The sequence below is a fragment of the Notechis scutatus genome, chromosome 6, assembly GCF_049901735.1.
Source record: "Notechis scutatus isolate UNSWTSFEM ecotype Mainland chromosome 6, rNotScu1.2, whole genome shotgun sequence".
Classification (NCBI taxonomy): domain Eukaryota; kingdom Metazoa; phylum Chordata; class Lepidosauria; order Squamata; family Elapidae; genus Notechis; species Notechis scutatus.
In genome coordinates, this window is record NC_142014.1 from 77,535,149 (window position 1) to 77,560,498 (window position 25,350).

The 25,350-nt window shown below is 43.6% G+C and overlaps 1 protein-coding gene across 1 annotated transcript in view; it reads left to right on the forward strand.

Moving 5' to 3' along the window:
* MKLN1 (muskelin 1) overlaps window positions 1–25,350 on the forward strand; it is a 102,678-nt gene that overhangs the window by 8,708 nt on the left and 68,620 nt on the right. The window contains exons 2-4 of the mRNA XM_026687528.2: window positions 9,173–9,242; window positions 17,923–18,065; window positions 19,392–19,480. Of these exons, the coding sequence (XP_026543313.1) occupies window positions 9,173–9,242; window positions 17,923–18,065; window positions 19,392–19,480 (302 nt within the window). The remainder of the gene's footprint in view (window positions 1–9,172; window positions 9,243–17,922; window positions 18,066–19,391; window positions 19,481–25,350) is intronic.

Consider the following 25,350-nt stretch of genomic DNA (forward strand, 5'->3'; position numbering starts at 1 on the left):
GTGATTAAAATTCAGCCGCTTGGCAACTGACTCATATGACCGTTGCAGCATCCTGGGGTCAAGCAAAGACTTTGCTTCTGACAAGCAAAGTCAACAGGGAAGCCAGATTCACTTAACAACCATGTTGCTAACTTAACTGATCTACTTAACAGCTGTGGCAAGAAAGGTCGTAAAACGGGCTAAAACTCACTTAAGAAATGTCTCACTTAGCAACACAAATGTCAGGCTCGATTGTCGCTGTACCTCGAAATCCTGAAATCCTGTCTGTATTTCTGAATCTATTTTTTTAAATATATATTGTCAACTCATAAAACATTTCTCTGGTCTTTTAAGAGTTGCCAGCAGAAAGGGAAGTGGGGAAGTATTGCATTAAATGTTTTCATAGATAATTTCTAGGCGACTGAAGTTTCTGCCACACAAAATTCTAACTGGAGAACATGATTGATGACTCTGGGCTATGGACGTGTCCTGTTGGAGAATATGCATTACGATACACCCAGGGGGTGGGGGAAAACCAGGGTCAAGGGTGACAATGAATTATGTGTCTCAGAGTCGGCTGCATCCAGGCAGTGCCGGCGTGTTCACTCCTAATAAATCTTTAAGCTTTGAAAGATCTGGCTAGAGGCTCATGATTTAAAGGGGGGTGAATACTGGAGCCCTCACACATATTTTCTATTAATTACATTTCTTAGTGCTTAATAAACGTGTGGGTATTTAATTTGCTTAGCAATACATATTCCATTCTTACTCTCCACCCCTTTTTTTCCAACCATTGGTAAAATAGGTTCCACGTTTGATAATATTCTGTGCCTTCTTTCTGTTTCATTTTCAATGTAAGTCTGTCCATTTCTGCACAATCTAATATCTTCTTTATTATCTCTTCATCTTGCGGTGTTGCTTCATTTTTCCAATATGGTGTGAAGATAATCCTCGCTGCTCTTAAGCCATGTAATATTAAATACATATTTATCAATTTGTTTCTGATATCATCCCTAATAAAAACAGTTCAGGTTTAAAAAAATCTACATGTTCCCCTACTATCTTTTCTAGCCACCTGTGTATTTTTGCCCAACATTTTTGCCAAAATAAGCCCGTTTTTTAAAATTACATTTCCAGCATTTTCTAGACATATTTTTTAAACATTTTAGCTAACCTGAATCTATTCTCAGCCTCGGTTAATAGGAAAGGACTTCAAACAAGTTATGCAATGGGGGAAAAAATTGGGTGTTCTAATCCAGTGGTCGTCACCAGTAGGCCGGGGACCACTGGTGGTCTGTGAGAAAATTTTGGTGGTCCGCAGAGAAATGTCACCCCGAAAGCAATCCAGGCTGCGCGGGAACACAAGGCTGCGCTGCCCACATGGCCCGTGAGAACACAAGGCTTGCATCGCTTGCATTGCGAACAACACGAGGTAGTAAGGGTAGAGGGGAAAGGGTAGAGGGGGGGAACTTTCCCCACACGCCTGACCTGGCCACCGGGCTGCTTCTTTCCGCTTGTTTCTCCTGCTTTTGGCTGCACGCAAGGAAAGCAGCAAAAGTCTTTCTCTCCCCCAAACTCCGCCAGAAATGGGTCTTTGGGATCCTGCAAGGCCTCCTGCTCCAAGAGGCTGTATTAGGGCGACAGGTCTCCCAAAGACTCATTTCTGGCGGAGTTTGGGGGAGAGAAAGAAAGACTTCTGCTGCTTTCCTTGCATGAAGCCAAAAGTCTCTCTTTCGCTCCCTGAGAACGGAGCTGGAGATGGTATCCTGATCCCAAATAAAGAATGATTGATCAGTAGGAAAATGGGGTGGGGGAATTTTCCTGCAGACTTTTGGGGGGAATTTTCCCAGGGTCTCTGGTCCACAGGATTTAAAATTATGAGTTTGGTGGTCCCTGAGGTCCAAAAAAGGTTGGCGACCCCTGTGATATTTTTAATTTGGGATTAGAGGCGACGCACCTCATTCAGCTTTGAGCACAGTGCATGTCTACGTGCATGAAAGAGAGACGGGAAGAACAAACATTGGCAGGACGAGGCTCTTGTGTCATTAATTTCCCTTTGGGCGGTGGACTCAGAAATGAACTTGAACTTGAACTCCAAGCTTTTGCAACTGTTTGCTCACTTGGTGTTTACCTTTGGGAAAATGGGATGCGAGAGATTCAGTCTGGGATTCAAAAGAAGTGTTGAACTTTATCCTATTTTTTCCTTTATATAACATGTCGGGAGAGAAATATTGCACAAACCCTCGGCCTGCAGCTACAACGCAGCTCCAAATTTCCGCTGCGAAACGAGACAGTTGCTGAGTTTTGCCCCTGTTTTTATGACCTTGCCGCAGTTGCTAAGCGAATCACATCCGTTGTTAAAGTTAGCAACTCAGTGGTTAAGGAACTCTGGCTTTGCTTGTTGGAAGGTCGCAAAAGGGGATCACATGCCCCCTGGACACGGCCACTGTCATACATATGAACCAGTTGCCGAGTGGCTGAATTTTGATCACGTCACCAGTGGGAATGCTTGCAACGGTTGTGTGAAAAATGGTCACAAGTCACTTCCTTCCCCCCCCCCATGGTATTGTAGCTTCAAACAGTCGCTAATCGAATGGTTGTATGTCGAGGACTACCTGTGCCCTCATTTGGTCAGCTGGGAGGTTCATGTCGCTACCTTCTGCTAGGTGTTGGTGTAGAATAGACAGCAAACTTGACAGCTTTTAAGACTTGTGGACTTCAACTCCCAGAACTCCTCCTCCAGTCATGTTAGCTCAGGATTTCTGGGAGTTGAAGTCCTCAAGTCTTAAAGTTGCCAAGTTTGAAGACCCTTGATCTATTCTATCTATCTATCTATCTATCTATCTGTCTATCTGTCTGTCTATCTGTCTATCTATCTATCTATCTATCTATCTATCTATCTACTATCTATCTATCTATCTATCTATCTATCTATCTATCTATCTATCCTATCTCTATCTATTCTACCTCTCTTTCTCCTCTCTCCCTCTATCCTGTCTTTCTCTCTCTCTCCCTCTCTCTATTCTATCTCTCTTTCTCTCTATCTATCTATTCTACCTCTCTTTATCTATTCCAGGGGTCTTCAAACTTGAAGACTTGTGGACTTCAACTCCCAGAATTCCTCCTCCAGTCATGTTAGCTCAGGAATCTGGGAGTTGAAGTCCACAAGTTTTAAACTTGCCAAGTTTGAAGACCCTTGATCTATTCTTTCTTTCTTTCTTTCTTTCTTTCTTTCTTTCTTTCTTTCTTTCTTTCTTTCTTTCTTTCTTTCTTTCTTTCTTTCTTTCTCTCTCTCTCTCTCTCTCTCTCTCTCTCTCTCTCTCTCTCTCTCTCTTTCTTTCTATCTATCTATCTATCTATCTATCTATCTATCTATCCATCCTATCTCTCTTTCTCTCTCTCTCTCTCTCTCCATCCATCCATCCAATCTTTCTCTCCCCCTCTCTCTCTATATTCTATCTCTCTTTCTCTCTATCTATTCTACCTCTTTATCTATTCCAGGGGTCTTCAAACTTGAAGACTTGTGGACTTCAACTCCCAGAATTCCTCCTCCCGTCTTGTTAGCTCAGGAATTCTGGGAGTTGAAGTCCACAAGTCTTAAACTTGCCAAGTTTGAAGACCCTTGGTGTAGAATATCAGAAAATAGCAATTGCATTTATTATCTGGAATATCCAGATTTAGGGGCCGTTTCTTTTTAATGGTTTGGTTCTGAAGCTTGGAAGAAATCTTTTGTTCTGTTCTTTCGTCCTCAACTTACAACCGTAATTGAGCCCAGGATGACGGTCGTAAGTTGTTGCTGCTCAGCAGGCCATCACATGACTCTGCTTCGTTTTACAACTTGTTTTGAAGCAGTTTTTAAAGGCTCAGTGGTGGGATTCAGATTGTTTTACTACCAGTTCTGTGGGCATGGCTTGGTGGGTGTGATGTGACCTGGTGGCGGTGGCAGGGGAAGGATATTGTAAAATCCTCATTCCCTCCCCATCCCACTAACCTGCTTTCCAGCTCCGTTCTCCTGTTTCAGGGCAACCCAAAAAAACCCAGCTGATCAGCTGGGACTCAATGGGAGGCGGAGAATAGATGGGGGCGGGGCCAGTTAGAGGTGGGATTTGCCGGCTCTCTGAACTACTCAAAATTTCCGCTACCGGCTCTCCAGAACGGATCAGGACTTGCTGAATACCACCTCTGGAAAGGCTGTAAACCCATTTCATCCAGTGGGCATTTTTCCTGGAAATCAAAAGTAAACTCAAGAGACTAGCAAAAGCTAGTTTCTAAAACCAAAAACGAAAATTGTGATCGTGTGATTGTAAGACACCGGAAACAGCTGTAAAAGGGCATCAGTTGCCAAAAGCATTCAAAATGTGATCATGTGACCATTGTGGGTTGTGGCCTGTGGAACTTTGAAATCAGGTCATAAGTGTCTTTTGAGGGGGTTGTCATAACTTTGAACGGCCACTGAGCAACTGGTCGTCACACAAGGACTATTTGCAGCAGGAAATGAAAAATGTATAATTGGTAAAGGAGAATATTTGTAGCTCAGGGTTGAAATGAGGGGTCCTTGGTGCTCTCTCAGCTGGGTTGTTTTCTTGCAGATGTTTCATGACCCAACTAGGTAACATCATTAGTGCTAGAAGGGGGTGGGATTTTTTAGCACTGATGATGTTACCTAGTTGGGTATAAAAGGGGATAAAAAGATGTTGAGACTCTAGAAAAAGTGTAGAGAAGAGCAACCGGGATCATTAGGGGACTGGAGGCTAAAACATGAAGAACAGTTGCAGGAACTGGACCTGGCTAGTCTAGTGAAGAGAAGGACCAAGGGAAACAGGATAGCAGTCTTCCAATATTTGAGGGGCTGCCACAGAGAGGAGAAAGGGATCAAGCTATTTCTCAAAGCACCTGAAGGCCAGACAAGGAATGATGGATGGAAACTGAACAAGGAGAGATTCAACCTGGAAATAAGGAGAAACTCTCTGACAGAACAATAAACCCATGGAATAGAAGTTGCCCTTCAGAAGTTGTGGGAGCTTCATCACTGGAGGCTTTCAAGAAGAGGCTGGACTGCCATCTGTCAGAAATGGTATAGGGTCTCCTGCTTGGGCAGTGGGTTGGACTAGATGACCTACAAGATCCCTTCCAACTCTGTTAATCTGTTAATTCTCCGGTTGGGGATTTGAGTTGTATTCTTGTCTAAACAAGTCCATCTAATGAGACTTTTTTTTTTTTTTGCTACAATATGGACTTTCCTTTGTTGGAGTTTTGCAAGAGCCCTATAAATTCTCCGTATTTGGAGCAGTTTTCCTCGGCACTTTTTCCAAAACCATCATTTCACTGTCCTTTGCGATGCCCCTTGTAACCAAAGCATTGAGTAATCAATAATGTTCTACTAAACCCTTATCAATAGAACACTGAGCCAGGGTGGAGATGCTGGAGAAAGGCAGCATCTTTCCAGCAGAAAGGACAAACCAAAGAGGAAAGAAGACTGTTTAAAGAGAAAAGAGAATATCCCAGCCATCTTCAGGATGTGCCTGAGCCCTTGCTCGTTAGAAAGGTTCTTCGTACTATCTGAAAGAGGGTAATAAGGAGTACCTGTAACCAAATAAATGGGGGGCGGGGAGCAGACACTCCCAATGCTTGTAGGCCGAGTGGTGCAGCCGGCATAACTGAGATGTTGCGATGGGTCTATTTAATCATCTCAGAGGCTAGAATGGGATGAACAAGTGAAAGTTACAACAACGAACAAATTGCACAGGATTTGCATTCAATATTGTCTTTGCTGATGTTTTTTGCAAGGACTCTGAAAGTCCGTCTCTCTGTCTCTGTCTCTCTCTGTCTCTCTCTCTCTGGGTCTCTCTCTGGGTCTATCTCTCTCCGTCTCTCTCTGTCTGTCTCTGTCTCTCTGTCTCTGTGTCTCTGTCTCTGTGTCTCTCTCTCTCTGTTTCTGTCTCTGTCTCTCTCTCTCTCTCTGCATCTGCTCCATTTTAAGTACAGGTAGTCCCTCGACTTACGACCACAACTGAGCTCAAAATTTCTGTTGCTAAGCATGACAATTGTTAAGTGAATTTTGCCCCACTTTTGCGAACTACCTTGCCAGAGTTGTTAAGCTGTTAACAGCTTAGTTGTTGAGCTGTACCTGTTCAGTTAGTAATGGGGTTGTTAAGTGAGTCTGGCTTCCTCGTTGACTTGGTCCGAAGGTCGCAACGGGATCACACGACCTCGATACGCTGCAACTGTCATAAATATGAGTCAGTAGCCTAGGATCTGAATTTTGATCACATGACCATGGGGAATGCTACAACGGTTGTAAGTGTGAAAAATGGTCAAAAGTCACATTTTTTTCAGTATTGTAACTTTGAATGGTCACTAAATGAATATTGTAAGTTAAGTACTACCTGAATTTATAATGTGTAGGAGAAGGATTGGCAGAAACTATGTGTGGAGTTAAAAAAGGGATCAGCATAGAATCGCTATGTAGCCACAAGCGAACTAAGTCCAACCTTTTGAATTTCGTTAACCCTTATCTAAATGATGATTGGCCCAAAGTCAGCTAGTCACCTTTCAGGCCTAAAGAACTCACTGTCACCTGATGATTGACCTAAAGTCACTTAGTCAACTTTCAGGCCTAAGGAGGACTGGAACTCAACATCTCCTAGTGATTGGCCCAAAGTCACCTTTCAGGCTTAAGGCAGGACTAGAACTCCCTGTTTCCTAGTGATGGGCCCAAAGTCACTTAGTCACCTTTCAGGCCTAAGGAGGACTAGAACCAGGGATGTGATTCTACCAGTTCGCACCTATTTGCTAGAACCGGTTGTTAACATTCTAAGCAGTTCGGAGAACCGGTTGTTAGAAGAAATTTTTACTGGCCTAATCCTGTAAGGAAGGCAGGAAGGAAACATTCTGGTGTTGCTTACACAAACTGCCTCTCCGTTAACCCTTATTACATTCTTGGCAGGACTAGACTTCCTGTCTCAGGAACATCTCTGGAGTTTTTTCCCCCTCCTTTGCTGGTACTTTGCTTGTGTGGAGTGACCATACAAAGTCACAATGGCACTGAAAAAAGGGACTTATGACCCTTTTTCACACTTACGACTGTTGCAGCATCCCCACAGTCATGAGAGGCCAGGCGAGGAGATGCGTGCCTCGATGTGAGTGATATTGAGTTGGCCACACCCAGCCAATAACATGACCACCAAGCCATGTCCACCCAGTCACATGATCACCAAGCCACGCCCACCACCCAAGCCATGCCAACAGAACCGGTTGTTAAAAATTTGAATCCCACCCCTGACTAGAACTCACCATCTCCTGGTGATCAGTCCAAAGTCACGTAGCTGCCTTTCACGCCTTAGGCGGGACTAGAACTCAGAGATTCCTGGTGATTGGCCAAAATCACCCAGCCTGCTTTCTATTCCTAAAGTGGCACTAGAATGCTCAGACTCCTGGTTTCTAGGCCAGCACCTTCCCTGCTACCCCAAACTGGTTCTTTTTCTCGTCCTCAAAGCTGATGCAGATGTCCCAGGTGACCTGGATTATTCCTGGCTGGTTCCTCACAGGTTGCTGAGCTACATTGACCCTTGGCCAGGCTAGCTGGATCTGCTGTCCCTTGTGGGGTTCAGCCCCATCTGGAGGGGCAGAGACCCTTCTAATATTAATGCTGATTCCCACAAAACCTCATCAACGTGAAATAAAGAGAAACCAGCCACCGGGATGAATGCTTTGCAAAAAATAGGACGCTCTGAATATATGCCGCTATCAGATTCCCTGTTGCTGGAAAGCTTTTTTATTTCTTTTGTGTTGGGGAAGGATTCTAAGGGCAGAATTATTCTGATTGATTACGTCTGATCACTGCCATTCAGGGTTTTCAAAGGACGAGATTTGCTCCTTTCTATTCGGCCCATTCAGTTTCTTGTCTCCTTTCCAAGCATTTTTGTTGTAAGAAAAAATTGCAGCCCTGGTTGTTTCCTTCTTCTTTTTTCTTTTTCCTCAGCTGTGTTTGCCGAAATAGAGGGGGGCGGGGGGGGGAAGCACATTTCTTTTGCCATTTCTAAGCCCTTATTCAAGAGCGGGAATTGCAGTGTTCTGGTTGAATCATTTTTTGTATATTTTTGTGGGCACGGTGTATTGTACGCTTGTTAAAACATTTTAAGAAAGATTAAGCTGGGAGATGTAAGTTTCCCAGAGCAATCTATGGATTGGAAGAGAAAAGGAAGTTTCCTTCTTGCTGTTTCAGAGGTTTCTTACCAATTGTAATATCCAGGGACTTAACACAAGTGGTCCTCTACTTATAACAGATCCTTTATGGACTGTTCAAAGTTACAACAGACCTGCCAAAAAAAGTACTTGGGACCCAGATCCACTGACTAACCACTTGCACGCGTCGCCCACCCCTTCAGTCTCCTTTTCGCTGTCAGAGGCCTTCAGGAACTTCTTCTTCTGCAGCCTGAAGGCCTCTGCAGCTAGTAACAGAGCTTTGGATCGATCCAGAGTTTTGTTCTCAACTACAGAGGCCTTCAGGAAAGCCTTGCCGGCTGTAGAAGAAATGGGCCGGCAAGGCAGGTGTCGGGGTGAGCAAAGCCTAGCTACACCTGTCCAAAGGTAAGTAGTAGGGCAGCTCCACCATTCCCATCCCCACCCTAGCTTAATTTTTACCTGTCCACTCTGGGGTGGGCAGGATCTTAATTAGGGCTTATTTTGGGGGGGGGTAGGACTTATATTGGGCACACGTGTAAAAATCAAGCTAGGACTTACTTTCAGGGTAGGTCCTATTTTCGGGGAATCCACTAGATCTGCGGATTGTGGGTAACATTTGCACTAACATCTACTCTGATCGGAAACCATCCAGAAATCGCCTTGTAACAGGTATTGTAACTGGAAAGAAAAACCTTTGCAAATCATCAGTGCTTGTTGGAAACATGTTCAGTCGTAAGAGTGAAAAATGGCCACCAGTCCCTTTTTTGAGTGCAGTTGTCACTTTGAATGGCCACTAAACCAATGGTTGTAAGTTGAGGATTTGAATCCTGATTTGGACCGAGCACTGCACTGAAGATTTTCCAGCTTGTTTCATTATTCCTTGTGAAAGAAAGCACCAGACAGGTCTGGACAGGCAGTCCGCTATGCTTTCTTGAAATGGGATTTTAGAAAACGATTACATATGGTCAACTTTTCCTCTTTATACACCTGTCTCTTTCTATATTTCTAGGAATATTTTAGTGGACAAGCCCAACGATCAATCTTCACGGTGGTCTTCAGAAAGCAACTACCCCCCACAGGTAAGTTTTAAAGGCACCTCGATGTCAGATTCTAATCAGAGCCAACAGAAAGTCATTCTGATTAATCCGAATCAATCTTACAGTATATTGTATGTCCTGTCTGTTGATATAAATTAGAAATCGGTACGTTAAGTTTGGTATTCAACTTGTAAATACCATTTAACTGTATCGTGGATAACTCTTTTTTTTTTTTCCCCATGGAGAACTCTTGAGGCTTATCATACATACGGCTTCAAAAATTTTAGCAACGGGTTCTCTACCCAGTTGCTGGGTGGGTGTGGCCGTGGTGGGCGTGGCCTAGTTGGACTCCTGCACCTGCAGGGAGGGTAGTGTTTTCGCCCTCCCAGGCTCCGGAGGCTTTCCTCAAGCCTCCAGGAGGGCGAAAATGGCTGCCCTGGGCTCCGGAGGCTCTCTGGAAGCCAGAAACGGGCCCATTTCCAGCTTTCCCGAACTTCCGGGAGGCCCGTTTCTCGCCCTCCCCAAGCTTCCGCGCGCGCCCTGCATTTACCTGCATTGAAAATGGGCCACATGGGGACTTCTGGGAGGGGCTGGGTGGGCGGGGCCAGCCAGGAGTGGGATTTGGGGGGGGTTTCTCCGAACTGCACTGAATCTTAGCTAGCGGCTCTCTCGAACCCCTGAGAACCCCCAGTAGCCTGCCCCTAGTGGTATGGATGTCCAAAAACTTACTTTAGATAGTTGAAAATAGTCAAAATTACTTTGAAAGATCGTCTTGATAGCATGAGAGAATGTGGATAGCTGGGATCTTTCTTAGCAGAAACGTTTAAAAAATAGAGGAGAGTAAGCAACAGAATAAACATAGTTGGAAGTGAACTTGGTGGCCTTCTAGTCACAACTAATCTGTCAGGTGGTATTCATAACATAACTTGCAGTAATTCATCTTTTTCATGGTCTTCACCGATTTAACCTTTTATCATCTATAGTAGAATATTTCCAGGTTTTAATGTGTGATTGAATGGTCTAAAGTTTGCTAGACCCTAGTCCAAGTCTCCCATTCCGCATGATTCTGAAAGGAGGAATAGCTGGTAATAGATAGACAGACAGACAGACATATAGATATAGATACATATATGGTATTCAGCTTTGTTCGGGTATTTTCCCACGTCATTATAGTTGTGCTTTTAAAGTTGTAGCACAACTCTAATGACGTGGGAAATACCGAACAAAGCTGAATACCATACATGTAAGTACCCACGAAAACTTAAGAAAACATAGATACATATATATATATATATATATATACATACATATATATATATATATATATATATATATATATATATATATATATATATATATATATATATATATATATATACATATATACATATATACTGTATATACTCGAGTATAAGCCTAGTTTTTCAGCCCATTTTTGTGCTGAAAAATCCCCTCGGCTTATACTCGAGTCAGATTCCCTCTGAAAAAAAAAATGGTGTGGAGTCGCGGCCTCCGGCGGCAGCGACTCCCAGCAGCCCAGCCGGGAAGGGAAAGGCAAAAGCGCTTTGCCTTTCCCTTCCCGAGGCGGCGGGACTGGGGCCGTGCCGGCGGTAGTGACTCCTGACTCAGGGGGCCTCCGAGGGAGGGGAAGAGAGTGACTCCTGCCTCCCGCTGTCATCATCATCATCTTCTTTTGGGTTAGTGAATCAATTAAACCTTTCATGATAGTGAGATCGTTTCCCAAATTAATTATTTTTATTTTTGAAATTTACCAGTAGCTGCTGCATTTCCCACCCTCGGCTTATACTCGAGTCAATAAGTTTTCCCAGTTTTTTTGTGTAAAATTAGGTGCCTCGGCTTATATTCGGGTCGACTTATACTCGAGTATATACGGTACATATATACATATATACATATATACATATATACATATACATATACATATACATATACATATATATATATATACATATACATATACATATACATATATATATACATACATATATATGTCTATTTGCCACATGATTCAATTATTCCTTGGAGTGTGCTGCTATCAGTCTGTTCAGTTCTGCATGCTTATTCTGGTCTTTACAATTTCCTGATGGGATAGATATCTTTCTCTCTGAGAACAGTGAGCCAAAAGTTTGTTTTTGGTTTTGTGTTTTGTTTTGTTTTGTGTTTTTATATTATTATCGTGCCAGTATTATTTTTACAAGTAACTCAAGGCTGCAAACGTATCAAAGACATCTCCCCCCCCTAGTTTCACAATTCTGCAAGGTGCATTGGGCTGAGAGAGAGCGACTGGCCCAAAGTCAAAGTGTCATGTCCCTGTCGGTATCTGATTCAGAGGGGGAGGCCGAACAGCTGACGGGGAGTGGGAGTGTGACTCTGTTGGTTGTGGAAGAAACTGGGGAAGGGCAAAGTCCTGCTGGGCAGAGCAGGGGAGAGGTAGAGCAAGGGAGAGGGAATTCAGAGAAAGGCCCAGGCCCACACCCTCTTCATCCTAGGGCACATAGGGAGGAACGGAGAAGGGAGCAACTTGAGTTGCGTGGCTTACGGAGGAGGAAAGGGCCCTGATTCCCTTCATTAGGTGCAGCTAGGAACACTGTTTAAAAAGAGAAGCTGCATGCAGGAAGCTGTTGGGACTAAATCATGAATTTATCTGGTATCATCATGGCTTCTCTGTGTTCCTGGTGTCTTCCCAACTGTGAGTTTTGCTGTGCTTTCAAGTCTCCAATTCCTTCTCCTCCCTGTCAAGTTAATTACTGCAGTTTGGTTTGTTTGGATTTTTAGTTACAGTCTGTATGTATCTTGTTTTGGACTGAATTTTCTCCAATTAAAGGCTGTTCCTGGGAGAGTTTTTCTCCAATCGAAGGTAACCTGGACATTGGGGGCAAAGTTGGAGATAATAAAGGGACTCTTCTTGCTTATTTGACTGTGTTGCCTTTGTGCCACACCCCGGGTCATCACACAAAGTGGACTTTCGTGCCTAAGGCAGAAGTAGAGCTAGAACTTTACTTCACTTGTGCCGATGATAACTCTGAAAACTGTAGTCCTTACTGTAGTCCAGTATCTTAAAGGTTTTGCATTTTTGTATCTCACCTTCACCTATATATCTGACACATTTCCTCCTCCTATTTTTGCCACAACAACCCTCTGAAGTCGGTTGGGCTGAGAGAGCATGACTAACCCAAGGTCACCCAGCCTTTTTTCATGCCTAAGATAGGACTGGAACTCAACCATCTCCTGGTGATTGGCCCAAAGTCAATCAGACAGCCTTCATGCCTTAGGCAGAACTAGAACTCATTTCTCCTGGGGATTATCCCAAAGTCACCCAGCTGGTCTTCGTGCCTAGGGAAGAAACAGAACTCACTGTCTCCTGAGGATTGGCCCAAAGTCACCCAGCCGGCCTTCATGCCTAAGGCAGAACTAGAACTCACTGTCTCCTGGTGATTGGCCCAAGGACATCCAGCCAGCTTTCATGCCTAAGGCAGAACTAGAACTCACTGCCTTCTGGTGATTGGCCCAAGGACATCCAGCCAGCTTTCATGCCTAAGGAGGAACTAGAACTCACCGTCTCCTGGGAATTGGCTCAAAGTCACCCAGTTGGCCTTCATGCCTAAGGAGGAAGTGGAACTCACAGTCTCTTGCGGATTGGCCCAAAGTCACCCAACCGGCCTTCATGCCTAAGGCAAGACTAGAACTCACCTTTTATCCCACCTCCCATTCTTCCTGCCACTTCCATTCCTTTAATTAAGACTTCCCTATTGGTTAGCGTGAAATCACAGAAGTTTTCTGTTTCTCTTATGAGTTCTTATTCTAAGCAAAGAAGAAAGAAAATAAGGCAGGTCAGGAATTTCCTGGAAGGACTTGCTCAGCCGGCTGCTTTCTTGAGAATAATAATTGGAATAATTGAAGTTCCCTCTCAGTGCCTCTTCATACCTCCTTAAAAATACCTGCAGTGTGCTTTTTCACATACGCGCCCCCGTTTCCCCCCCCCTTTGGTTGGATGGTTAGTGGCAAACTCAACAACAACAGCAGGAACAACAAACAAACCAGTGTGGCTTTTAGTGGTTCTTCCACCTGTTTAACCCAAATGCTTCCTACATCCCTTTTAAAATGGAGTGATTTGAACAGGTAGGAAATAGGTGGCGTTTGAATTCATTTATGCTTCATTTAGTCCAGGGTGTCCAACCTTGGCAACTTTAAGACTTGTGGACTTCAACTCCCAGAGTTCCTCAGCCAGCTTTGCTGGCTGAGGAACTCTGGGAGTTGAAGTCCACAAGTCTTAAAGTTGCCAAGGTTGGACACCCCTGATTTACTCTCTTTTATTATTGAAAAGCAGCCCTTTCGTGATTCGTGGTAAAATTTGCCCTTTGAAATAAAGGCTGAAAGAAGACCCCCATCCGGCACTCAAGAGAAGCCCCCTCCTCTCCAGCTGCACCCAGCATGAAAGAAGACCACAGCTGGCCCAGTCCAGGTAGTTCTCAGCTCGTTTAGTGACCGTTTGAAGTGACAACTGTAGTAGAAAAAGCAGACATGATATTCTTCCAATTAAAATTGGAATTCCGATTTTTGGAAATCGCCCCCCTTTCCCCTTCTTCTCCTCCTTCCCCCCCTCGGAGGCCCCTGAGTCAGGAGTTGCTACCGCCGGCGCGGCTCCAGTCCGCGTTGCCTCGGAAGGGAAAGGCAAAAGGAAGAGCCGCGGCGGCGCTTTGCAACAGCAGCAGCAGCACCGGAGGCTCAGGCGCAGCAGCTCCCGGTTTTGCCTTTCCCTTCCCAAGGCAACGTGGGACTGGAGTCGTGGCGGAGCCGCCGGGCGGTAGCAACTCCTGGCGCCCCAGCCGGACACCTGTGCGGAGCCTGGGCGGTGTGAGCTGAGGCCGCTGAGCAGCAGGAAAAGGGAGCTGGGCAGCCACGGACCATCCGTCTCTCGTGCAACATGCCACCGCCCGGCCCTGGCGAGGAAAGCAGCGGGCGCTCCCGGGCGGCGGCCTCAGCCCCACCTCCAGGAAGCGGCTGCCCAGCCCGATTTTTTTTCAGAGGGAATATCATGCCTGAAAAAGGGACGTACAGTGTTTTTCACACTTAACGATGGTCACAGCATTCCTCCCCCCCACAGTCACATGATAAACATTTGGACACGTATTTATGACTGTTGCTGCGTTTCAGGATCAGTGATCCCCTTCTGTGATTTTCTGACGGGCAAAAAAAGTCCAGATTCACTTAACAACCGTGGCAAGAAAGATGGTGAAATGGCCCAAAACTCACTTCGGCGTCTCGCTTAGCAATGGGAGTTTTGGGCTTGGCTGTGGTTGTAAGTCGAGGACTATCAATGTACAATAATAAATGAATAATAAATGATAAATGAAGCAGAGTGGTGCTTTGGGCTAGTGGTGGAACTTTCGCCTCACAATCACGAGGCTGTGAGTTCGATCCTAGGTAGAGCCAGATATTTCTCTCTCTGGGCACAACGAGAATGTTATCAGCTGAACTAAACTCCGCATTGGCGTCAGGAAGGGCATCCGGCCAGTAAACACTTTGCTAGCTCCATTGAGTTGCCGAGACTCCACCCCGCAAAGGATTTTGGGGTCGTTAAACAAAGGTGATGAAATGATAAATGAAGCAATAACAAATGAATAAAAGCAGGAAATAATAGCATTTCTTTAGTTGTATAGCAGTGTTAAACTGATGGATTCCTTAGAGGGAAAAGTCTATTGCCTTCTTCGCTTCTTGTTTTGCCATCTGGAATCTCACACTCCAGCATGCACAAAATTCTAGCCTATTGGCAGAGGTGGAGGATGGAGGGAAAAAAAAATGCCTCTGCTAACTTGAAATTTGAGCTGAAAATAACCATCATGTTCCGCGCTTCCTCCATGCGTTTACCAGATGGCCTTTTAATAGTTCCTCTTGGCAGGAAGGGCTCCGTGCAATAGTTAGAAGTGTGATAATGAGGTATTGGCATTGTCTTGAGAATACAAGCATTAAGCATTTTTTTTTCCTCCTATCAGCCCAGAGCCCGAGAAATGTAGATCATGTAGACATTTTCAGGTAGTTTGCAACTGTCAATCTCCAGAGCGAGGAATTTCGTGTTTTCTTTTTTTTGGGACAGTTGGGGCATCATTGTCGGGCTGCATACTAATAGGGCAGAGGGGTTTCATTTGAGGGCTGTACCAGGGCTGTGGTTGACCTCGGGGTGTCGGGTGGGCATGGCTGATTGGGTGGGCATGGCCAGCTTGACGCCACTCACCGGGTGTGGCTGACTGGGTGGGCGTGGCCAGCTGGTGGCAGGCGTGGCCATCTTGATGCCACTCCCCAAACTGCTGACATGTTTCCTTTTTGCACTGGGTAGACTGGGACGAAGTGATGCGGGCCGGCCCCTTGCGTTTTCAAGGACGGCCCCCGTGGGCCAGATCGGACTGTGCTGTCCAGACAGTTTAGAGTTAATGGGATTTGGGATAGTTAGTTAGGAATTGTGAGCTGTCCCCTTAAGGGAATGCATCATGGTAAATGTAGTTAAGGTATCCTGGGAAATGTAGTCCATGTCATGTGGCCACATCTGTAATCCTGATTGGTCATTAAATTGACCCTTGTTGGGTTGGGGGGAGGCTCCCTCACTCTTGCCTGAATCTATTACCGTGCAGACGCTTCCATCATCATGGGGTTGAGACCTTATTATCTTTCTACATCACAATTCAGATATGCAAAGGATTGGACATTAAGAAGAACCTCGTCATCAATGGGAGTTGACAGGATGCCTGATGAACCAATAAAAAAGGCTTTGTATGGATGTTTTGGGGAGTCGATCTGTCTGCTTTATGCCATCCAAATATTAATAAGCAAAACAGTAGAAAGATAATAAGGTCTCACGGACCGGATCCGGTCTGTGGGCCTTGAGTTTGACACCCCTGTAATAGGAGCACAGGTGGCTGAAGACAAAATATTTTATCTACAGGTTGTCAACCTACAGGTGGTCTTCAACTTATAACTATTCATTTAGTGACCGAAGTTACAACAGAACTGAACAATGTTACTTATTGTTTTTTTTTTTAAAAAAAAAAAAACTAGACTCTCTCTGTGTCATACATATGTGGGCATATTTACCCTGTTTTCCCAAAAATACGACCTACCTTGAAAGTAAGTCCTCACTTGATTTTTCCATGTGCGCCCGATATAATCCCTACGCCCAAAAATAAGCCCTAATTAAGATCCCGCCCACTCCAGAGTGCACAGATAAAAATTAAACTAGGGTAGGGATGGAGTGGTGGTGGAGTTGCCCTACTACTTACCTTTGGACAGGTGTAGCCAGGCCTTGCACACCTCGACACCTGCCTTGCTGGCCCATTTCTTCTGCAGCCGGCAAGGCTTTCCTGAAGGCTTCTGGAGCTGATAACAAAGTTCTGGGTCGATCCAGAGCATCTCTTATCGGCTGCAGAGGCCTTCAGGAAAGCCTTGCCGGCTGCAGAAGATGTTCCTGAAGGCCTCTGACAGCGAAAAGGAGGCCAAGGGCAACGCACTCAATTGAGGTTAGTCAGTGGATGACATCTGCCCAAAATGAGATCTGGTGCCTTTTTTGGTGGCCAAAATATATATATAAGACAGGGTCTTATTTTTGGGGAAACACAGCATTTATTTATTTTGTCGTGTGTTCATGTATTGTATATTAGAGGTGGTGACCTTTTGAGACCTGTATGCGCCGAGATTTCGTTTTAATGTATGCTGATTAGCGTACATTTGAAGTGACACTAAAGTTAGTCTAAGTTCTACGTTTTTCACACTTATGACCATTGCAGCATCCCCACGGTCAAAATTCAGGTGTTTGGCAATTGGTCCCAGTTTATACGGTTGCAGTGTCCTGGGTGGGGGGGTCACGTGATCCCCTTTTGTGACCTTCCACCAAGCAAAGTTAATGGGGGATTTTAAGAGTCTTCTATATTAAAATATTAATCTGGCCCCAATATTTCATCTTGCAATTTATGTTGAGTCCTTATGCAGCCTTTAAAAAAAAAAAAAGTACTTCGAGTCTTTACTGTATTATCATATTTCTGCCCCCATAGTCCTGTCAAGCCAACCCACAGTAATTTGCAACCCAACATTAAACAATTACATGTTCAGTTAATGAAACACAGCATCAAACCCATGCAATAAATAACAATAAAACCACAAGAAATCAGCGCCTTACAATGTGAGTAAGTTTTGTGTAAGGAAGCTGAATGTTTTAAGTGGAAGAAAATTTCACCTGACAGATTTTTAAGTTGCCATAGGCTTATTATATTCAAGCACCTGGCCCTGTCAAAGTACTGTACGTTGGGCTTGTTTCTTATTTTTTATTCTATCTGTCTGTCTGTCTGTCTGTCCGTCCATCCATCTATCTCTCTATCTCTATCTCTATCTATCTATCTATCTATCTATCTATCTATCATCTATCTATCTATCTATCTATCTATCTATCTATCTATCTATCTATCTATTTTTATCTCTATATCTATCTCTATCGATCCACTATCTGTCTATATCGTGTGTTTTTCTGTTTGTGAAAGTCTATATAATATAGAGATCAATCTTCATCCACAATACAGCATACACAAAATTTAAAACACATACATTATAATGTTACGAATGTTTTGGGATTGATAACTGACAAAAGTAAGATCAAGACCCATATGTATATGTATATATATACATACACATACCTGTTTTCTTCTCTTCCCCCTTCTAGTATTTGATTTTGAAACTTGAAAGACCGTCTGTAGTTCAGAGCATCACATTTGGAAAATACGAAAAGACTCACGTCTGTAATTTAAAAAAATTTAAAGTCTTTGGTGGAATGAATGAAGAAAATATGACTGATCTTTTATCAAGGTAGGATTGTTGTTTCCATGTCTTTTGGTGCCTATCATAATAAGACTAAGAAAGCTGAAAGCCTGGTTTTAACATTTTTTTTGGGGGGGGGGGATCTCTTTTGCCTCTTTTGGTATGGTTTATGTTTTCCTTTTTTTAACATGGCCTTGGTGGACCTAATACAGGTAGTTGTTCGTTTAGTGGCCATTTGGAGTAACAACGGCACTGACAAGCAAAGTTAACAGGGAAGCCAGATTCACTTAACAACCATGTCGCTGACTTAAGAAACTGCAGGGATTCACTTCTCTGTGGCAAGATGGATTTGTAAAATGAGGCGAACCTCACTTAACAACTGTCTCGTTTAGCAGTGGAAAGTTTGAGTTCTATTGTGGTTGTAAGTCAAAGGAATACCTGTACCATTATCAATAGGGACCGTAAACCAAGATTATTATTTTTTTTTGCTGTTTGGCTTTTAGATAATTCGTGAACATCCCAAGGTTGATGATGGGCTTTTGCGTAAGAAAACCGAAATATTTCTAGAACAGGAAGAGGAATAGAATAACAGATTTGGAAGGGACCTTAGAGTTCTTCTAATAGTCCAACCCCTTGCTCAAGCAGGAAACCTGCATTTCAGACAAATGGATATCCAATCTCTTCTTTAAAACTTCCAGTGTTAGAGCATTTGCAATTTCTGGTGGCAAGTTGTTCCACTGATTAATTGTTCTAACTTTCAGGAAATTTCTCCTTAGTTTTAAGTTGTTTCTCTCCTGGATTAGTTTCCATCCGTTGCTTCTTGTCTTGCCTTCAGGTGCTTTGGAGAATAGCTTGACTCCCTCTTCTTTGGGGCAGCCCCTCAGATATTGGAAGACTGCTATCATGTCTCCCCTGGTCCTTTTTTTTCATTACACTCAGCATACCCAGTTCCAGTAACTGTTCTCTATATGTTTTAGCCTCCAGTCCCCTAATCATCTTTGTTGCTCTATTACCTTTCTATCTATAGGTACTGTTGTGCATTTTCAAAGTACCGTAGAATTATTTTAGATAGAGATTGAAAAATGTTTCCAAATTGATCAATCAATTTCCAAATTAAATCTTTTAAGTATCCAGATTGAATGTTGATATATTGACTCTCCAAAATGTTCAGACCTGACATTCTAACTTAAATGTAGGAAAAATGATGAACAGAAAAGACATTTGCCTAGTCAGGATTATTGGTGACGGCTTTCTAACCCTTAATGGCCTTTCATAGCTGCCAGCTTATCGTATATATAAAGCCTATCTACTAATTCACTTCAAATTCTAGGTCACCTTGAATAACCCTTCATGTTTTGTTTTTTTTCTTTACAGTGGCTTAAAGAATGACTATAACAAAGAAACATTTACTTTGAAGCACAAAATTGATGAGCAGATGTTCCCTTGCCGGTTTATTAAAATAGGTAAATCTGTCATTGTTTTCTTGCTTTTTTTTTTAGTGTTTCCATCTCTGATTCTTTCTGTTTCTCAACCTTGGTATCAATAGTGAAAGATCAGATCTACACATGATGATGCAGTTAAACTGATTGATTTGCTATTTGTGCCTATGCACAGGGATTTTTCTCAATCTTAGCACTATTTTGGTGATAGATAAGGATTAATGGAATTCAAGGGTGGTTGGATTTACAGTATTCTGTTTGTGGCTACATACAGATTCTTGGCTGATTCCTCTCTTAACTCCACCACTCAGGTTCTGCCACATCCTTCTCCAACACTTTGCAGCTTTAAGATGGGTGGGCTTCTTTAAAAGCTAGTTGGGGAATGCTGGGAGTTGAAGTCTACCCATCTTGAAGCCATGGCGGTTGAGAAACACCGTTCTTGTTATATTGTTCATCCTGCAGTTTTTAGGACTCAGTCCCTTTCTCTCTTGACAGCGTCTAGCTGGTCATTTCAGCAGAGAGATTTCTTGATTATTCTGATTGTTAGTGGCCTTCAGCATAAAAAGGAGCATTAGGAGTAAAGTTTGCACTGCCCCTAAAAAAACTAGTACCGTGTGGAGAGCCAATTAGGTGTAATGGTTAAAGTATTGTTCTAAAAACCAGGAGGTGATGAGTTCTAGTCCCATTTTAGGCATGAAAACCAGCTAGGTGACTTTGGGCCAATCACCAGAAGACGTTGAGTTTTAGTCCCATCTTAGACATGAAAGCTGGATGAATGACTTTGGGCCAATCACCTGGGGACCATGAGTTGAAGTCCCACCTTAAGCACAAATGTCTTCTGGGCATCTTTGGGCCAACCACCAGGAGATGGTGAGTTCTAGTCCTATCTTAGATATGAAAGCCACTTGGGTGACTTTAGGCCATTCACTAGGAAACTGAGTTCTGCCTTTGGCATCAAAGCCGGGTGTGTGACTTTGAGCCAGTCTCTCTCACTCACCCACCTCTTATTGTTTATTGTTTTGGGAAAAAAGGAAGAGGAAGGAAGTATTAGATATGTTTGCTGCCTTGAGTTATTTATAAAGTAATAAAGGCGGGATAAAAAAAACCCACAAATAAATAAATAATGTAAATTTAAGCCTCTGGGATACTCTTTCCCAGTCTTTATCTTCTAGACGGAATGTAATAAAACTGTCACGTTGGCAGGAATTTCTAATTCTATCCAATATGATCCTTGGTTGCATAAGGCTGCTTTCACACACAAGAACTATGCTATTACCAAAAAAGATTAATTGGATCCCATTATAGGAGAATGCTATTCTGTCCTTTCAACTGTGAAACCTCTGCTTCCCTACTGGAGTTCTTCTATCATTTGTATGTAAAAACTTAAAATATTTATTCCCCCGTTTTTTACTTTCGGTGGCTTGTTTACAAAGTATTTTTTTTTAAATTTTCTAACTATTTTTACACACAAAGTTAGAAAATAAAAAGAAAACACTATAACCTTGTTGCTTGTATCTTTACAATTTATATTGTTTTATTTAGTTTCCTAGTATGATTTTGATTGCTCATTTAGTATCCTATGACTAACACTAATTGTTGTATCTTACAATTCATGATGAATGTATTTTTATGTACACTGAGAGCTTATGCATCGAAGACAAATTCCTTGTGTGTCCAATCCCACTTGGCCAATAAAGAATTCTATTATCTATTATTATTATTATTATTATTATTATTATTATTATTATTATTATTATTATTATTATTATTATTATTATTATTATTATTATTATTATTTAAACAGTCACCGAACATTGAAAAAGGGTGAGATAAATATTTTAAGTATTTAAGAAACTGCGTGGACCCTTAAGATCAGCAGAAACCCGGGTGTTTAATACAGGGCAGAGGTTCTTTGGAGCCACGTTCTCGGCTTTTAGGAAAATGCTAAAATCTCATCTCTTCCACCAAGGTTTGAACAGTTCGTTGATTTTAATTGTGTTGATTTTATTGTCATCTTCAGCATTTTGTTTGGGGCAACGATGGTGGCGTGCCACCTTGAATGTCTACCTTAGCAGAAACGGAATATCCTTTTAATTAAATGTGACACCTGAAGAACTGTTCCCTTCGATTCCAAATAATGCTTCTAACTTGCAATAGATGTGCAAGATCTTTAGAGGAGGGGTCCCCAATCCCCCCCTGGGCTGTGGACCATTAGCCATCTGCGGGCTGTTACCCTGTTTCCCTGAAAATAAGACCCAACTTGGAAAATAAGTTCTGGCATGATTTTTCAGGATGCTCGTAATATAAGCCCTACCCTGAAAATAAGCCCGTTAAGATTATCAACCCAACGGACGCATTTGGAACCGTATTTCCCTGAAAATAAGCCCTAACTGGAAAATAAGCCCTAATGCGTCTTATGGAGCAAAAATTAACATAAGACCCGGTCTTACTTTCGGGGAAACATGGTAAGAAACATGGTCTCACACCTGGAGATGAGCGACGACGGGTGTACAAAACTGCATAGGTGCGCGATCCAGTTTGCACACACTTCCTCTAATAACAAACCCCCACCCACCCACCCCCAATCCGTGGAAAAATTGTCTTCCACAAAACCGGTCCCTGTTGGCAAAAGGTTGAGGACCCCCTGGTTCAGAGTGACACGGTAAACGTGTTAAAGACAAAACATCGGATAGACAACTCCAGTTGCCCAACCATCTCAAGGAAGCCGCAGTTTCTTGAACCCCACCCCCTGGGGGGCGTCTTAAAGGGAAAGGGCCAGTGAATCTCTATGTTGGAAAGGTTGTGACGCAAGCGAGGCAGTTGTCTCGTTGGGTTGAGGGGATTTGGATTTGTGTGAATAAAGCGCAGGCGTCTGATTTTGTTTTGCACCCTGATGGTTGGGTGGTCCATCTTGTCCGTTGAGCTAGCGGACGGGGAGTTTTCCTTCATCGTCGGCTAATATATCTTGGGTTGCATCTGTTTGGGGTTAAGGCCGTTGGCGTGACAGGTTTGGAATCCCGCTCATCGTCTTGTGTTGTATCGCGGCTATCGGGCTCTTTGCCTGCTGCTTCTGGTTTTATTTTAGAATGTTTATGTCTTCCTCCTCCTCCCGATGCTTTCCTGTCTGACTCCGGCTGAAGAATAGATTTGAAAGATTCTGTTGAAAACAGAATGCCACACATCCAGCAGGAACAGGAGCTTATTGAAATGATGGGAGTGTTGCCATGAATAGCCCTCCTCCTCCTCCTCCTCCTCCTCCTCCTCCTCTTCCTCCCCCTTCCCTCCCTCCCTCCTTTCCTTCTTTCCTCCCTCCCTCTTTTCCTCCCTCCTTCCCTTCCTTTTTCCTTCCTCTTTTCCTTCATTCCTCCCTCCCTCTCTTCCTTCCTCTTCCTCCCTCCCTCCCTTTTTCCTTCCTCTTTTCCTCCCTCTCTTCCTCTCTCTTTTCCTTCCTTCCTCCCTCTTTCCTCCCTCCCTCTTCCCCTCCCTCCCTCCCTCCCTCCCTCCCTTTTTCCTTCCTCTTTTCCTCCCTCTCTTCCTCTCTTTTCCTTCCTTCCTCCCTTCCTCTTTTCCTCCCTCCCTCTTCCCCTCCCTTCCTCCTTTCCTCCCTCCCTCCCTCCCTCCCTCCCTTTTTCCTTCCTCTTTTCCTCCCTCTCTTCCTCTCTTTCCTTCCTTCCTCCCTTCCTCTTTTCCTCCCTCCCTCTTCCTCCCTCCCTTCCCCCTCCCTTTTCCTTCCTCTTTTCCTCCCTCTCTTCCTCTCTCTTTTCCTCCCTTCCTCCCTCCCTCCCTCCCTCCCTCATCCCATCCCATCCCATCCATGGGCAGTAAAATAGGCCACTAGATCATGGGTTGGTGAGAGCTGAAGTCAAGCTGGACATTCCCAAATTGAGAAAGGCTGCCATAACTGTTTGGGAACTTAGAAGACCACCTGTTACTTGGTTTTATTTACTTTGTAAGTAAAATAAATAAACTTTGACGCGTACATTAAAATATGAATGTTTATACAGGATCAGTCAGATAATCATGTGTACTAACCGAAGAATCTGAAATGTTTTTAAATCTTCCTTTCAGCGCCCTTTGGGTTTCTTTTAAGTCCTTTTCAAGAGCAGAGAGTCCTGCTGCTAGATTAAAAAAAATAAGGAATAGAGAAGTCGATGAGACCGAAATGCTTTTTGCTCATGCATTAGAGAACTGTGTTGGACTCTTTGTCCTCGGTGTGTTGGAATTCTGGTGCTCTGACATGCAGAAGAAAGATACTTATGAGAGAAAAGTCTTCCTTTAAAAGTTAGTAGAAAATGTTTCATAGAAAGACTTTTATCTATTTGTTGGGGGTAAGTTTTGTCATGGTAAATAACCAGACTAGAAACCAGGAGACTGTGAGTTCTAGTCCCACCTTGGGCATGAAAGCCAGTTGAGTGACTTTGGACAATCACCAGGAGACTGTGAGTTCTAGTCCCGCCTTGGGCATGAAAGCCAATTGAGTGACTTTGGGCCAATCACCAGGAGACTGTGAGTTCTAGTCCCGCCTTAGGCATGAAAGCCAGTTGAGTGACTTTGGGCCAATCACCAGGAGACTGTGAGTTCTAGTCCCGCCTTGGGCATGAAAGCCAGTTGAGTGACTTTGGGCCAATCACCAGGAGACTGTGAGTTCTAGTCCCGCCTTAGGCATGAAAGCCAGTTGAGTGACTTTGGGCCAATCACCAGGAGACTGTGAGTTCTAGTCCCGCCTTAGGCATGAAAGCCAGCTAGGTGACTTTGGGCCAATCACCAGGAGACAGTGAGTTCCATGAAAGCCAACTAGGTGACTTTGGCCCAATCACCAGAGGACGATGAGTTGTAGTCCCTCCTTGGTCCTCTTTTCTTAGCTGTTTCCCAGGGGTTGATTCCCTCTTGAGTCATAAGAGAAGCTGTTCTTTGTTACCAGGAGGGAAGAAACCATCACAGTGCAAAAGCTTGTTTTGCATTTCGAAGCTGGTTGGTCCGATGGGAGGCATATTTTTTTAAAATCTGCTTTCTGTTCTTTGCTCTGTGAAATTGATGGGGCTGCAAAGGGTGACCAGCTGTGGATAGATTTATTTATTTATTTTGCTGTGGGCGAAGCTGATCATATAAGCTGAGATATTTTTTGTTTTTACTTTTTGCCATAATGTGGTAATAATTTAACTGCTGGCCAGAATGCTCTGGCCAGCTAAATTTCTTTCTGTTTTGTTTTTTAGCCAAGGGCTTCCAATCAATTGCACGGCTGGTTTTAAGGTGTTGCAGGGGAACGCTTTGCTTCCTTTTTCTTGCACGCTGATTTTTTTGGGCAATCAAACTGCATCAGGCTTCAGACGTATTTATTGACTTTTAGTTCTTCTCTGCCACAAATATTGCAGGGGCACCTTTTAGAAAATGCAGAAGCTGCCCTAAAGATCAGTAAAATCTCCATGTTGTGCTGGCATTTGTCCTCCAAGGTGCTCCATGTGCACTCTGAGCATTCTCTAAGTGGTTTTACAGAGTCAGCCTCTTACCCCCAACAATCTAAGTCCTCATTTTACCCACCTCAGAAGGATGGAAGGCTGAGTCAACCTTGAGCCTGGTGGGATTCAAACTGCCAAATTTCAGGCAGCCAGCAGTCAGCAGAAGTAGCCTGCAGTACTGCACTCTAACCACTGTGCCACCATAGCTCATTGTTTATCATCTATCATCTATCAATCATCTATCAATCCATTACCTATATACTCTGCCATCTCATCCATCCGTCCGTCCGTCCGTCCGTCCATCCATCCATCCATCTAATCTGTCCGTCTGTCTATCCATCCTATCTATTCATCCATTATCTACTCCTAACTATTCATCCATCCATCCATCCATCCATCCATCCATCATCTTAACTATCCGTTTGTCTATTCATCTTA